The sequence below is a fragment of the Brassica napus genome, chromosome C8 (assembly GCF_020379485.1).
Source record: "Brassica napus cultivar Da-Ae chromosome C8, Da-Ae, whole genome shotgun sequence".
Lineage (NCBI taxonomy): Eukaryota > Viridiplantae > Streptophyta > Magnoliopsida > Brassicales > Brassicaceae > Brassica > Brassica napus.
Genome location: NC_063451.1, coordinates 48661593 through 48676589, shown reverse-complemented (window position 1 = coordinate 48676589; position 14997 = coordinate 48661593). Strand labels below are relative to the sequence as shown.

At 38.6% G+C, this 14997-nt stretch overlaps 5 protein-coding genes across 7 annotated transcripts; 2 read left to right on the top strand and 3 right to left on the bottom strand.

Moving 5' to 3' along the window:
• Positions 1 to 5133: 5133 nt before the first annotated feature.
• LOC106426023 (ethylene-responsive transcription factor 13) lies at positions 5134 to 5628 on the top strand. Its single transcript, XM_013866736.2, has one exon. It carries the CDS (start codon positions 5134 to 5136, stop codon positions 5626 to 5628), a length of 495 nt encoding a protein of 164 aa, XP_013722190.2.
• A 63-nt stretch (positions 5629 to 5691) lies between these two features.
• LOC106426034 (COP9 signalosome complex subunit 7) lies at positions 5692 to 7977 on the bottom strand. Of its 3 annotated transcripts, none has more exons than XR_007327308.1 (9): positions 7741 to 7977; positions 7496 to 7571; positions 7327 to 7415; positions 7178 to 7267; positions 7057 to 7101; positions 6921 to 6991; positions 6575 to 6713; positions 5993 to 6067; positions 5692 to 5914 (listed from the first exon to the last, which is right to left on the bottom strand). XR_007327308.1 is itself a non-coding variant. In XM_013866748.2 (9 exons), the coding sequence occupies exons 1-9, from the start codon at positions 7903 to 7905 to the stop codon at positions 5890 to 5892; spliced, it is 789 nt and encodes a 262-aa protein (XP_013722202.2). In that variant the 5' UTR covers positions 7906 to 7977; the 3' UTR covers positions 5692 to 5889. The 3 variants fall into 3 exon arrangements, 1 of the variants encoding a protein (XP_013722202.2); XR_001285230.2 differs by having other exon boundaries at positions 5993 to 6064; XM_013866748.2 differs by having other exon boundaries at positions 5993 to 6081.
• Positions 7978 to 8086: 109 nt separating this feature from the next.
• Positions 8087 to 11489, top strand: LOC106426033 (leucine carboxyl methyltransferase 1 homolog). Its single transcript, XM_013866746.3, has 14 exons — positions 8087 to 8284; positions 8363 to 8451; positions 8519 to 8661; positions 8745 to 8792; positions 8877 to 8961; positions 9167 to 9269; positions 9371 to 9491; positions 9594 to 9641; positions 9764 to 9847; positions 10284 to 10348; positions 10626 to 10677; positions 10874 to 10912; positions 11017 to 11117; positions 11201 to 11489. The coding sequence occupies exons 1-13, from the start codon at positions 8217 to 8219 to the stop codon at positions 11089 to 11091; spliced, it is 1020 nt and encodes a 339-aa protein (XP_013722200.2). The 5' UTR covers positions 8087 to 8216; the 3' UTR covers positions 11092 to 11117; positions 11201 to 11489.
• A 143-nt stretch (positions 11490 to 11632) lies between these two features.
• LOC106426036 (ras-related protein RABD2a) lies at positions 11633 to 13443 on the bottom strand. The gene is made up of 8 exons (XM_013866749.3): positions 13293 to 13443; positions 13138 to 13210; positions 13004 to 13051; positions 12886 to 12933; positions 12684 to 12755; positions 12452 to 12607; positions 12272 to 12375; positions 11633 to 11997 (listed from the first exon to the last, which is right to left on the bottom strand). Exons 1-8 carry the CDS (start codon positions 13304 to 13306, stop codon positions 11901 to 11903), a joined length of 612 nt encoding a protein of 203 aa, XP_013722203.2. The 5' UTR covers positions 13307 to 13443; the 3' UTR covers positions 11633 to 11900.
• A 413-nt stretch (positions 13444 to 13856) lies between these two features.
• Positions 13857 to 14953, bottom strand: LOC106426038 (protein mago nashi homolog). Its single transcript, XM_013866750.3, has 3 exons — positions 14648 to 14953; positions 14213 to 14389; positions 13857 to 14105 (listed from the first exon to the last, which is right to left on the bottom strand). Exons 1-3 carry the CDS (start codon positions 14861 to 14863, stop codon positions 14046 to 14048), a joined length of 453 nt encoding a protein of 150 aa, XP_013722204.2. The 5' UTR covers positions 14864 to 14953; the 3' UTR covers positions 13857 to 14045.
• Between the last annotated feature and the right edge of the window lie 44 nt (positions 14954 to 14997).

Here is a 14997-nt window from a genome sequence, read left to right as displayed (position 1 = left end):
ATCGCTTTGTTTGTAAGTGTGGTTGAATCCTCTGTGGTTAAAATCATGTACTACTTTATTGGTTAATGATAAGTTGGAGTTGAGCCCAAAAAAAAAAAAATACTGTGCAATCCACCTTTAGATTAAAATACGCCTATAACTCAACAAGATGTTTCTAGCTTCTATTGCCCGATAAGTTTAGAAAATTTTACATCTAAACATATTTTTCACTTCTCTATATACACATAGACATACTTTCAACATGTCAAGTGTTTTGTGCTTGTAAATTTTCTAAAGTCCTTATGACTTTAAAAAAATTGAGAACATGTGGTTTGGTTACATTCTCAACCTCTTGTTTTATCTTATCCATTATCTCTTACATTCTCTCTTTTTTCTTCATTATATTAATTCTCATTTCAACTTCAACATGTTCATCTTTTGGTTGGTAGCACGACTCTTTGCAACAAACAAGTTTTCCAGAAAATGGTTGACCACATCCACTCTAACTTGACCCATGACCACAACCATCATAACCCTAACCTCGTTCTATCCACAACTATCCCAGAAACAAGCCGTCTACTCCACATCCACTCTACCTTTGAGACATGATCACAACCATCTTAATCCTGACCTTTTCCATGACCACTTCCATCATAACCCATCCATTGACCACATCCATCGTAATCCCATCCATAACCATACCTCTGTCTCCCACAACCACATGTATCTGACCACAAAACAATTGTGTTAGCCTGCTTAATTTACTGAACAATTGGGTTTAACATACTTTAATTTAATGGTTTCAAACAAATCACACTACTCAATAAACTTACCAATTAATTGTAATAGAAAAAGACTAACTAGTGTTTAATTTTTGTTTGACCAGATTTTAACTCTCATTCCAAGAGGGATATTTAAGGAACAAAAAATACAAAATGTAGATTTAAAGTACACCTTCAGCAGAAAGTACCTAAACATGTTAAAGACTCACCACAAAGTAACCCATAATGTAATGCCCTCATAAGTTTATAGCGTATTGTGTTTCTCTCTTCTTATATCTCTCCAAAAATATATCAATATATATTAAATCTATGTTAACTTTTTGGGTCATTTTGCTTCATATTCATAACAACCTCATTTTTTAAGAATATAGTCATGCATTGATATATGTATCAATTTGATATGAAAATAGACAACGCTCTCCTTCCCCGCGCATAAGAGCCGTTAATACAATATTTGACATTGTACAATACTATATTTGTTAAATATATGGTACATGACAAATAATTGAAAAATTTACGCATAGACATACTTTTGTGTTGTCTATTTACATCTTCACAAACTTTCAGCTTGTGGGGTACTTTCTCTTGATAAATTGACTAAAAAACCCTTTTCACTCAAATCAACTCGAAATGATTGAGTTTGGCAAAATGTCCACTTGGTTCTCTCCAACCTTCTCTAGCGAAACAAAGAAGCAGATTACGGCGCATCTCCCGGCGTTAGAGGGTTTCTCTCCCCCTTTTTCCCTTTTTTCTTCTTTGCTTTTTCGCTGGATTTCACCCTCCCCGACGAGATGTGCGGTGTCTCTTTAGTTTGTTGGCCAAGATCTATACCAAATCTGTCTGCGGCGGAGCTGTTGCAGGTTGAAGACCGCGGTTTATGGAGCTCCAGCGAGCCGAGTGAAGAAGAATCTCCGGATGAGTCGGCGTTTAGGGTTCTGTTTCACTGATCCTTTGTTCCATGCTGAAAGTCGAGGAAATTACAATGGAAATCAAAGGCGAAGATGACACAAACCTCGTCCTAAACTCTAGAGATAAAGTTGTGTTCAGTAGAGAAGGAAGATTCATCCCCGAAATCTGAAACAGGAGACATCACCGCCGATTATGTGTATCCGGTCAAACCCTTCACTTTGAAGAGACGCGATGAAGCTAAGAAGGAGATAGTTTCGGGTAGTGAAAGTGGTTTGAATTGTAACGCTATCGATCATGTTAAAGGTAATCACTTTAGCACTTATCATCAACCCAATTTCTCTAATTTTGTTGATCGGTCTTGTCTTTAATTTGTACTTGATTATGGATTCTGCGGTCTCATGTCCTTCTTGTTCTCCATTCTGATTTGTTGTGTATTGTATTCATAGATTGACGGTGTGTTTATCTTTCCAATGTTTAGAGTTTTGTTGGTGTTTACAGTGTTTTGAAGAATGATTATCGGAATGAAGTGGATACAATGGTGTTTAGAGCGTTCTCTGTAAGAATGATTCTTAATAAGTAATGTGTATATGATAGTGTTTACATTATTTTGATATAACAACGAGTCTCAATGTGTAGACCCTAACCACTTAAACTCAATGTGTAGACTCTACCTACTATCCACTGAGACACTAGCCACATGGACACTGACCCTCACCTTCCAACTCACCGTCAATCTCCTGACCACATAACCTCTAACAACACTACCACATGACCAATGATCCTCCCTTTTCTACTCCTCACGCAGACCTAACCACTCAGAACTGACCCAACCACATAAACACTAGCAGGTTATCTGGTCTGCACAACGTCTTCAACCACAAAATCCCTGACCACAAATAGCTCTGACCCTAACGAGATGACCAATGATCCTCCCTTCTGTACTATTCTATGTTTTTAAACAAAATGGAACACATCAACATTATGTTTCATTTTAGAAATAAAATCTAACTATACTATATATATGTAAAGTAGTATAGATTTAAAATTGCGATTATGAAATATTATATAAAATTTATAAAATATATGTCTGTTTTAAAATTTTCAAAACATATTATGTGTACAAAAAACTATGTTTTTATTATGTAAACTACAAAGTTTAATAATTATTTTACCAGAAACTGAAAGCAACTAAAAATAGAAGGGGAAAACATATTCGTAAGAAAAGAAAAAAAGAAAAAAAAAATCATTCAAACATAAATGGTGCATGGAAGGAGAAATATAGCAATTGTTACACAAATATCATAGCTTTCTCTTTGATGTGTATATATACTTCATTTAAATCCTACAATGGATATGATCCCAAATTTCCCTAACTTTTTCTCTCTCCTTTCATCTCTGTAAATTTCCATCGAACATAACTGAAAAAGAAAAAATTCAAAATTCAATCGAACATAACTGAAAAAGAAAAAATTTCAGACAACTTCTCTTAATTGCCTAATCATCTTCTTTAAGTTCTGTACGTAAAAAAATTATATATTTTGCAAAAAATAAAAACTACACACTTCTAATTTTGGTCCGGTTCTCTTTTTCATTTTCTTACAATTTTTTTTTTCAAGAAGATGATTTTTTCGTTTTTTTTCTCCAATGGCGGTAAACATTAAGTAGAAACCAGTATGTGTACATAGTGAAGCTCGCCAAGCAAGCAGAGCGTCACTAGGAGATGGTCCACGTCATGGCGCTGACAGGCGCTACTTCGGCGGAGGAGCTCACCGTGGAGGAGAAGCATGGTCCACGTCACTATTTGTGTTATATATGTTAATGTCATCAACTTTCTACGCACAAAAAAAAAATAATAAATGAAACAAAATATTACTGATTTAATAATGTCAAAATCATAGCTATATTTTTAATTTTACTTTTAAATTACCTTTAAATGTTTATCTTATAGAATTACTTTTTGAGAATTACCTTAGTAGCAAAACATGTTGAACTATCGATCTCTCTTTTTCCAAGATAATTTGAAAACATGTATTTGACGCTTTTTTTTTTGGTAAAATGTTAAGCTTACCATTTTCTGAATAAAAGATATATCCTTGTTGTTGAACAACTTATTACAAAGGAGAAAACAAAAGAGCAATTAAAAACAACTAAACAAAGCTAAGGCGGAGAAGAAGAACGGATGGAAAAGTAGAGCGAGAGCAAGGACAGTGATCCTTGCGATGGAGGTGGCAGTGATAAGAGACGATCTCTCATAGAGCGATCAACTCCGCTAATGATCGCAGCTTCGGAAGATGGTGTGTGCCTGAAGATGCGGTGGTTCCTCTCTTTCCATAGGTTGTAGATAACGACCTGCATCAAGAGCTTTATAATCGACTGAGCACCTGAGCGAGATACAATGTGAGCTTGCTCAGTAATGTGTGCTACAGAGGCGAGAGATACAGGTGGGATACTGAACATCCATCCAGAGAAATGAGTCCAAACAGCCACAGAGTAAGGACAGCTGAAGAAGAGATGATCATGAGACTCGGGGTTTAAGGAACAAAGGGAACACACCGGCGGAACTGTCATTCCCCAAGAGATGAGCCTGTCCTTCGTGGGTAACCTGTTAAGCATAGCCATCCAACATACAAAAGAGCATCGCGGAATATGTTTAAACCATACCAGCTTACTCCAAGATACCAACTCCCTGATAAAGTTCCAAGTAGTTTTGGAGGAAAACTTGTGCTTAAATGAGCGTTGCCGAGAGCACCAAAGGAAGCCGTCCTTGCCACGAGAATCAGACGGTGGTTGCATAGTTGACAGAACAACTTGGAGTGTTTCAGCTTCTTCAGACCTTGCTGCAGGGAGTCTCCATTCACCATTCAGCGCAGCTGTGCACGCATGGGAGTCAATAGGGATCCGTAAATCCCTCGGTCCTCTATTCCCAAAAACAGTGATCAGGGGTCCAAGATCAGTCCACCAATCAAACCAAAAACAGTGACCAGATAAAACATTATTTTGCATGGTAATATTTTGGATTACCACCAGAAACTACATCACTTCTTATAATCATTTTCTCTATTTTTTTTTGGTTTCGGCTTTAGGATCTATTCCAGAAGTTAATTTCTCTTTCCATAAGTCTCCTAGCAAAAAAAATTATTAGTAAAATTACTTACGGGAGGATAAATTAGCTTATTCCAAATTCCAAATTCCAAATAGATAAATGTAACAGGACGAGAATATTAAATTTAAAAATCATGAGATTTACGTCAGGTTTATTTGTTTTGAATTATTAATAAAATAAGCAAAGAGGTGAGTGGAAAACGTGACTAAATAAGGCGTTTCCAAGAAAGCGCAAATATAATTTAGTAAACCTCTCTGTCTATATATATATACAGTATATGCTCAGGGATAATCTCAAAGTCTCACATAAAAACCTTGAGTGTAATCTATCTGGCAATTAAAGACTCGCAAGTGAAGAAAAATGCAACAAGATCTCACATCTTATGACTGCTCCTCGGTACTGGATTCGATTCGCCGACATCTGCTGGAGGATGACTCAGAGAGTCTCTCTTCTTTCTCCAGCAGCAGCTCACCAGATCTGGAATCTACCAGAAGAAGAGGAGGCAACTTCAAAGGAGTGAGGAGAAGGCCTTGGGGGAAATACGCCGCAGAGATCAGAGACCCCAACAAACATGGAGCCAGGATATGGCTCGGCACTTACGAGACGGCCGAGGAAGCAGCTGCGGCCTACGACCGAGCCGCTTTCAAGTTGCGAGGGGCCAAGGCTAAACTCAACTTCCCTCACCTCATCGGCATTGATGGCCCTGAACCGTCAAGGATCACCAAGCGCCGCCCGAGTACACCAGTCTCATGTTCACCTGTGGCTAGAAGACGCAACACTGACATTATAAACCTGACGGCTAGAGTTCCATGCCTTGCTTTTCATTATTTCTACAACATTGACTCTACCACTTAGTGTTGATTACCGGTCACAACATCGGATTCGATGAAATGCATAAACTTTTATGAATCAATCAACTGTACCAACTTTTGCTTGTCTATTCATATCATTTTTAAGTCGAATAACCACCGAATTTGTTCTTGCCTTGAGAAAGAGACAAGGATACTTCATTATACAAGTTGAAATGAAATGCTAACAATAAAAAAACCGCCACCAAAAGTAAATTATACGTCCATCAACACCATTACAAATCCCTTTTCACTCTCTCTCCTCTCTCTACCTTGTTACCGGATGCCGCCTCCTGCGATCCAAAGGTGAGTTTGTCACTTTTCATTCTAGTTCATCTAATACTTGTATCATATACCAGGGAAACAATTACCTCTTTGGTCGGATTCTATCTTCTTCATAGTCCATCACTCCACTTGGTTCCCCAAACATCTCTTTATGCCCTCTGCTGTCAATGTCCCCCTGCCCACAATGTAAGTAAGACTACATCGACCACCACCCGTCCCAATCACATTTCATAATCGTCTAAAAGTTTTCTTTCTACAATCACCACTCCACCAACATTTCATTATTCATATCGAAGCACAAAAAGAACTCCACAAAAAAAAAAAAACATATACAACTAAATCGCTCCAGACATAAGGTGGAGGATAACTTGTCCTATTTGTAACACAACGTTGTTTTCTTTTGAATATAAATAACACGTAAGAAGAACTCCCCACAGTCGACTGGCTGAATCGCTCAATGTATATAATAAAATTGATAGCTTTTTCAATCTATGATAGTACTGGAATTACAAAGTTGAAAGAAGTTTTCTTAGTGGTGTCCCTTGTTGATAAAACCCCATTTCAGTTCTCAGACTCTAGCTCAGGGTTACTAAACCTATAATTAGTTACATTATATAATTAGTAGGAGGGAATAGTGAAGCCCTTAGGCCTCCAAGCCTATCACTGACCTTCATGGACAGAGACTTCTTGACTTCTTCCACTCCTTCTTCTGCTTCCTTACGATGTTTTTTGTCAATCTCACTCATATTGTCCGCCCATTTAATCTTGTCTTGAATTGAACCGAGAAGATTCTCTGATGTGTTCAACCTACACACACATAAAAAGTCTCAAAAATTTAAGCAAGGCACAAACTGTTTCATGAGAAAAGGACACTTCAAATAGAGCTCAATTGAGGTAAATCATTAGTCATATATATTCTAACGCCATGTGCGGGTTCATTTTTTAAATAGAAATAAAGGCGCAAAGAAAGAAACAAAACGCTGGAGACCAAGGGAAGAAGAAGGAACTAACTACCAGTTTGACAATGTGTGTAACATATTCCCTAGTTGTCCTGGCCTTAGATCCCTACCAGCTGCAAATGGAACCTGCATATTTCCAAGAAATATATGACTCAGAAGCACAATGATTATATAGGAGAGACAAAACAGACCTCGAAGCATCTTTTCAACTGATCCAGTTTGCCTCTAACTATACCCTGAAAGATAGTAAGTAGCTAGCAAAGTCAGTATCATGCTTGTTTACAAAAACAGAGAGAGAGAGAGAGCACTCACCGCGTACATACAATCATTGATAAGAAAGTCCTCGAGTTCACGAACATTGGTGACATCTAACTCGGCCATGAGCGTATCATAAGGCAAAACCTAAGGAATAACAAGCAAAGTGAGAAACAAGTGGAAGGAAATGAGAAGAGAATACAAACCTTGTTTGACTCGGCAAGGGTAAGCACAGTGAGCTGTTTAAGCTTCAGGATTTGGTCAGGAGACAGCTGAGGGATACGGCTAGCATTGCCTAATAAACCAAAAACAAATAAGAAAGTGTGGCAGGGAGGGAGCTGCTGTATTGCCTAAACATTAAAAGGTGGTTCGTACATTTGTAGTCACCCCAGGTGCCATGGGCAAACAACCGCAGAACATCCACGTATACAGAATGTGTGCTTCCTTCAAGCTGCAATGCAACATCAACAATTACTAGCTAGCTAATAGAGAGAGAGAGAGAGAGAGAGATTTCTACACAACAAACTTTTAGCACCGGAAAAAAAAAACAATCACAAATAAGCATGAGAATAGTAGATCGTCGATGTAAATTAGGCCAGGATTCGAGAATGAAGAAAGACCTGGGCAACGTTGGGTAGAGCCAAAATCTCGGAAAAGGCGAAAAGAGAAGGATGCGATGTAGCTTCGATGATGATAGGCAACAGGGCCTCGCCTTTGCAGGTAGAAGCTCGGCGAACCAGCTCATCAATGATCTCCGCCTGCTTCTGCTCCAGCTCCATATCCATTAGGGTTTTTTTCCACACCACAGATCCGATAGATCCAATACAATAACTCTGCTGACGTGTCTAATTAATAACATAAAACATATTTAATCCTTAATAATAATACTCCACTTTTTTGGGCCTTCTTTGCTTCTTCTATATAAATTAGATAATGATAATTTGGAGAATTAAGTCTCATTGCCAACTTACTGGGCCTAGGCCCAAACCAAATACCATCTATTTTAGCCCAAAACGAGACTCCTCCTCCTCCTCCTCCTGTTCGTCTTCGAGAAACCAATCGGTAATTAGTCTTGCTAGGGATTTGATCGGAAGATATGGCAGAATCTCGCAGCAACAGAGCGGCGGTGCAGGCTACAAACGATGATGCATCCGCCAGTAAACTGTATGGCATGCTGCCCTCTTTCTTTTCGTAAATTAGATTGGATAAGTTGCTGACTTACGTGCTATGTGAATTTTGAAGGTCTTGTGTCAAAAAGGGTTACATGAAAGACGATTATGTTCATCTCTTTGTGAAAAGACCCCTTCGAAGATCGCCCATTATTAATCGAGGTAGGTCGAACACACACACTCTTATTATTACTCTGTCTTTAGCTGACACTACTGGATTCTTCCCTAGGTTACTTTTCCCGTTGGGCTGCCTTCCGAAAGCTTTTGGCTCAGTTTCTGGAAAGTGGGATTAGTTCTAATGAAACTGCTCAACCCAAGAAACAGATACTCTCTCTCGGAGCTGGCTTCGATACTACTTACTTTCAGCTTCTGGTTGGTGCCTCCCTCCTCCTCTTCTTTCTTTCTTCTGAATTCTCCATTTTGCGTGCTTCTCTTCTCATTTTCCCATTTTGTAGGATGAGGGGAAAGCGCCCTTTTTGTACGTGGAACTGGACTTTAAAGAGGTACCCATTCATTTCATTTCACTTGATCAACGCTGAACAAAAAGTATTCATCCTGTTGCTAAATGGCTTTCCTTCTTACCTTAGGTAACAAGTAAGAAGGCTGCTGTTATCGAAAATTCCAGCCAGCTGAGGGACAAAATTCTAGGAGCTAATTCATCTATTTCAGTTGGTGAGAATTGTTGAATGATTCTCTCTCTCTTTTTATATATGTCATCGATCTCAACTAGTTCAGTCCAGCTATTACTGATCTATCATTCTGCCACCTCTCCAAGCTAAATATGCAAATCCCTTTTTCTTTTTTTTTACAGTTAGCTTGTAGTTTTGTTAGTTACTCCTCTTAATTTATTATGTGGCGTTGCTGTTTACCTCTGCAGAGGAAGGCCAAGTTCTCAGTGATCATTACAAGTTACTTCCTGTTGACCTGCGTGATATACCAAAATTAAGAGATGTTGTATCATTTGCTGGTATGGATCTTAGGTATGCATCAACACTTTCCCTTTTATGTTACACACTCTTATGACATACTTTTTTAACCACTGACTCATGATAAACCTACTTGATCCCTAATATCATTACAGTCTGCCGACATTTATTATTGCAGAATGTGTTCTGATTTATCTGGACCCCGATTCCAGCCGTGCCATCGTCAATTGGGCGTCAAAGACGTTTTCAACTGCAGTATTTTTCTTATATGAGCAGGTTTTTCTGGCTTTTTGTATCTACCTAGTTGATGTTGATGTTGATGTTGATGTTGATGTTGTAGATATAATCTTACTGTTGATGTTGGTTTTCGGTTTGCAGATCCATCCAGATGATGCATTTGGACATCAGATGATTATAAACTTGGAGGTAAGAATATGTACTTTAAATGTCATCATTTTGCCTCTTGGGTACATTTTTTGTAGATAAATAAATATACCTTCACTGCAGCTCGTTCTGATTTATTTTACCCGTCTGTTTCTGTGCTTCAGAGTCGAGGTTGTGCACTCTTAAGCATTGATGCATCACCGACTTTACTCGCAAAGGAGAGATTGTTTCTTGAGAATGGATGGCAGGTACGCTTTGTAGTTAGATATCAATATGATTAAATGCAGTCTTGTATATGTATTAATGCCTCCAATCTTTCATCGAGTTGCCTAACAATTTGACATACGACTTTAAATTTTAAACGCAAATGTGCAAGGGTTTGAGTGCAAATTCTACTAACGAAAATTTGCTTGTCAAAATTGTATGCTATGTTATTGTTAATTCCTATATAACTCCGTTGTGGTAATGGGCTAACAAGTTGCATTATATTGAATATTGGATCTTCATCAAACCGTATCTGTTTGAAGGACCAAAATGCAGTTTCCAGTCTTTCGTTCTGGTCGTGATGGCTGGTTGTAGCTAGATAATGTGCATTGTCTGATGGACGCACGGCTAACTTTCAATTATAATCTGTAATCTATGGCCTTCTCATATCTTACTCTACTCTTTGTTCTTGCATATTAGAGAGCTGTTGCCTGGGATATGCTGAAAGTGTATGGAAGCTTTGTTGATACTCAAGAAAAACGCAGGTCAGCGCTGTAGTTACCCTTAAAATTATGTAACTGCGTTATAATTTTCATATCGATGATCTGGCCTGAGTTTTTTTCAGAAAAGTTGTCTTTTACAAGAAAGGCCTAGTAAATGTTGATGAGTTCTAAGCTTTCCCTTGTTTTTAAGCTCTTCCTGTATCCTGTGTTTTTATTTATGTATTCTCTTTTGGCTCTCTTATATCTCCAATCCATGACGTTTCTTCAGAAACCCTTGCTTTTCTCCTATATTAAAATAAGATAGTTGTGTGTGTTTCAGGATCGAGCGATTGGAGCTGTTTGACGAATTTGAAGAGTGGCACATGATGCAGGCAAGTCCATCATCATCCACCTTATTAACTTAGTTTTCCACCCATTTTATGTAATGGGAAAGGTAAAAAGAAGACTGAAAGATGAGGGTATTGAATAGCGAGGGTATCTCCAGTATATATGTTAGTTTTGGATGATGCGTCAGTGTTGACATAAATGTGGGTAAATATTTGATTATGGTTTTGTTTTTTTCAACAGGAACATTACTGCGTCACATATGCTGTCAATGACGCAATGGTACGTAAATGAGGCATGCGCCCAAGTGTAGTTGTAACTCAAAATGTGATTATTAGTTCTCGTTTTGGAGGAACGTGTTAGTAAAGAGCGTTGTGCTTCGACAGGGGATATTTGGGGATTTCGGTTTCACAAGAGGAAGCCGTGAAAGCATGAACATCTCATCTGCAATGTCACCTTGAAAAAGGAAGGGGAGTGTTTTTTGTTTGTAAGTCAATGTTTCTTTCTTTCTACATTTATTGGAGAAAATAATAACCCTGGATGATGAAAGCATTTTCTTCGTCTTTGCAGGAAACAAGCTTTTGAGATAAGATGATAGACTGTATCGCTTCGAGTTATCTGGGCCCGTCGTCGCCTCCTTGAGGCTCAATAACTCGGTTTCTTCTTCGTTTTGTTTCTGCTCTACTCTCTATTCTTGTTTGTCATACCAATGAAAGACGGTGCGAATGCAAATCTGCATTGTCTGTTTAAACGTTTCCCTTAAACTTTAAAAGTAACTGAGAAAATAGAGATTTAATTTCTCAAATATATATTTGTAGTCGACAGTAGCTTACGTAATAATTAAATTTCCAAAACAACAGCTGACAGCATATTTAATGACAGTTGGTCGTTAATTTTTTTTTTCCGTGACACCATTCTAGAAATTGCTTCAAAGTTATGAGACGTCTACTTTTCGTTATACTAGTCTAGAAATACAAAAGAGTTCTGATGTAAGAAAATGAATAAGGTAACTTGTGTTATGTTAATAAAACAGTGGGTTTTCTAATAAACATTGTTAAGCAAAACGACAGTATATAAATACACTGAAGGCAGCCACAAAAATGTGGTGGTACGAAAATGTTTACGCAAAGAGAAAACAACCAACCAAAGAACAAGTGAGCTTAATTACAAACCAGAAATGACGTACAACGTACAAGTGAACTGAAGAGAACAATTTTGGCTTAAGGTTGTAGGACTCGAAGACTGAACGGAAAAGGATATTGCTAGGCAATCAAGTTGAGCAACAGCCATTCTTTTGGGCAACAGGCTGTCCTCTGATCTGCACCGTCGGCGGTCTGGCATTGTTCCCAGCTGGTTGGCTTGCCATACTGCATCCAAACCACAAATCAATTACTTTCCTTTGCGCCATAGACATTAACTGGTTCATTCTGTAACTGATTGGCTACAGTGAAACTACATGAAAGTGAATTTTCAAATTTGAACACTGCAGGGTCAACATCACTCTACTCTAAAAGTTCCTTTTATTTTCCTTTCCTATTATAACATATAGCAGTGACCACTTGCTGGAGTTCAAAGTTGGTGTCTGCTGAATCTTAAGAGAGCATTTAGCAGCCAATAATAACAAGGAAGCATAGTAATTACCTCTCTTTGATGGATGCCGACATGGCCATGAAAGCCTGTTCCACGTTTGTAGCATCTTTTGCACTAGTCTCCATGAAAGGAATTCCAATTTCATCGGCAAAAGCCTTGGGAGTGTACCAAAATTCATATCAGAAAAGCAAGATGACCACAAAACTCGAGAGAGAGAGGGAGAGTCCGTACCTTTGCGGTTTCATATGGAACGGCTCTGTTTTCAGCAAGATCACACTTGTTTCCAACTAGGAGTTTGTTCACATTGTCACTAGCATAACGATCAATTTCACTCAACCATTGCTTCACATTATTAAAGCTTTCTTGATCTGTGACGTCGTAGACAATCTGCCACCACGGACTAAGTTAGTACAGAAAAAAAAAAAAAATACAACGGGGGGAGAGAGAGAGAGAGTAAGGTTACAATGATTCCATGTGCGCCACGGTAATAACTGCTAGTAATAGTCCTGAAGCGCTCTTGACCAGCAGTGTCCCACTGAAAAGTATAAGGTCACCATTGAGACTAGACAGTAAAGACATGAGGAAATAAGAGAGTCACAGAGTTAAGAAGTTAAACTTGACTTGTTAACTACTGTTTATAGAAAGAGGACAGTAGAGTTGCATACAATTTGGAGCTTAATCGTCTTCCCATCTTGCTCCACAGTCCGAATTTTCTATAGAAAAAATGAAAGAGATGAACAAACACGGCCTCCTAAAAACAAGAAGAAGTGTGAAACAACTTACAAAATCGACTCCAATAGTGCTTATGTAACTTTCTACATACGAATCATCCTGCAAAAACACGGGCAAGCAGAGTCATGAAATATATCCAACAAGAACAGAAACAAACAACAGTGCTCGATTAGTTACAAACTTACAGAGAATCTCAACAGAAGACAAGACTTGCCCACGCCAGAATCCCCAATGAGCAGGAGCTTGAAAAGGTAGTCGCTACACAGATTAAAAGGATCAAACAGAAGCTTCTACACAATCGTGAGATCTATATCAACTAGCCGATGAGAAAGGAACTTACTACTCAGGATTCATGGTGGTTGGTTTCGACTTTAGATGACAGCGAACAGAGGAAAATCTGGGAGAGGGGAGGGTGGAGATCTGTTCTGTTAAAGAGAGAAGATTTGGAGATTTTTAGAAAAGGCCAACAAACGGGCCTTGGAAGAGAAGCCTATATTCATTTAAATAAGGCCCATAAGAAGCACAGATGGACCTCCTTCCACACGTAATTGATCTGCTTTTCGGGCTCCCTCTTGTTTCAAAAAAAAAACCTGACCTACATAAATAATCATATGTCTCCATCACCCAACATATTATTATCGCTCTCTCATTCTTCAACTTTCTTTACTCCTTCCCAGCTCATCTTGAGGTTGCAGTGCTACTAGGGTATAATAACTACCTAGGTATCTACGAGAAACCGACTGGTTTAAAATGTGCTGAGTTTATTACCAAAATTGTTCTTGGACACAATGGACCGGCCTTGTGCAATTAATTTTATATAGCTAGCTGAAAGATAAGCTTCACAACTCATTACGCCTGTCCTCAATTTACTATCGAAAATAAGAGCAAGCCCACTGCTTACAAGTACCAAACCGATGTGTCCATTTCCAATACCAACGCTCATTTAAGATTCATTGCAACAAAAAAGAAGAAGAAGAAATAAAACAGCATACGAATGAAACTCAGGGTTTTCAAGGTAACAACACAAGACAACGCAAATAGCAACCAAACTTCAGGCACATGCTCCCTCCCGGTAACTCAACAGGTTTCTTCTCTAAATAGGCTTGATCTTGAAGTGCAGTGAGATGAGCGAAAAAACAAGACATTTCAAGTCCTGCAAACACAAGGAAGAGAGCAAAAGAATAAATAACAGAGTAAGGTAACTAGAGAAACATAGTCAGAAATTGATGATAAAATTGACAAGGGAAAAAGAGAAGAGACCTGAACAAGATAGTAAAAGATGCGAAGACCTTCAGGATCATCACTGCTCTGGACATCAACGAGAGAACCAATCTTAGATGTAGCGAAGGAGATGTGCTCATTTCCCATAACGATCTCAAGCTCTTGCCTCCCAACACGGTCAGGTTCCGGCCACTTAAAATCATCTTCTTTCATTATCTACCCACAAAAATAATCACGAGTAAGGCACACAAAAGATACTGCACACACACATGCAATGACGGAAATTCATATAAAATCATCCATCATTACAAGTTAGCGAAGCCCAAGAGAGGAGAAAAGGTTCTAAATCTACACACGTAATAATAAGATCACCAATCAGTTTCAAATCTGTACGCACATAGATACACAAAACCCTAATCGAGTTCGAGCGGACAGGAATAGAACCAAATCTGAGGAGAGTTAAGAGAAAAAGACCTCGCTCTCGGAGACTATACGCTTGCATTCCTTGAGAACGGCGGGGGTGAGAAACACTTCCTTCCGGATCATCGTATCGTTCTTGTAGTTTGAGTTATTGGCGTATCGGAGCTTACCGTCCGGTCTAAACTCGAACTCCAGGAACTCGTGTCCAAATTTCCCCTTGTGCCCGACATAGTACCGCAGGTAGAACTCGTTTCCTTCTTCCGCCGCCATGCCTTCTCTCCCGATTTCTCTTCTGTCCCCCCGTTTTTTTCTTTTTTTCTTTGTTTAACCCCCAAAAAGGAAAAGAAACACTAGCAACGTATATTAATTAATGGGGTTAGATGTCAGCCCATATAAATGAACAT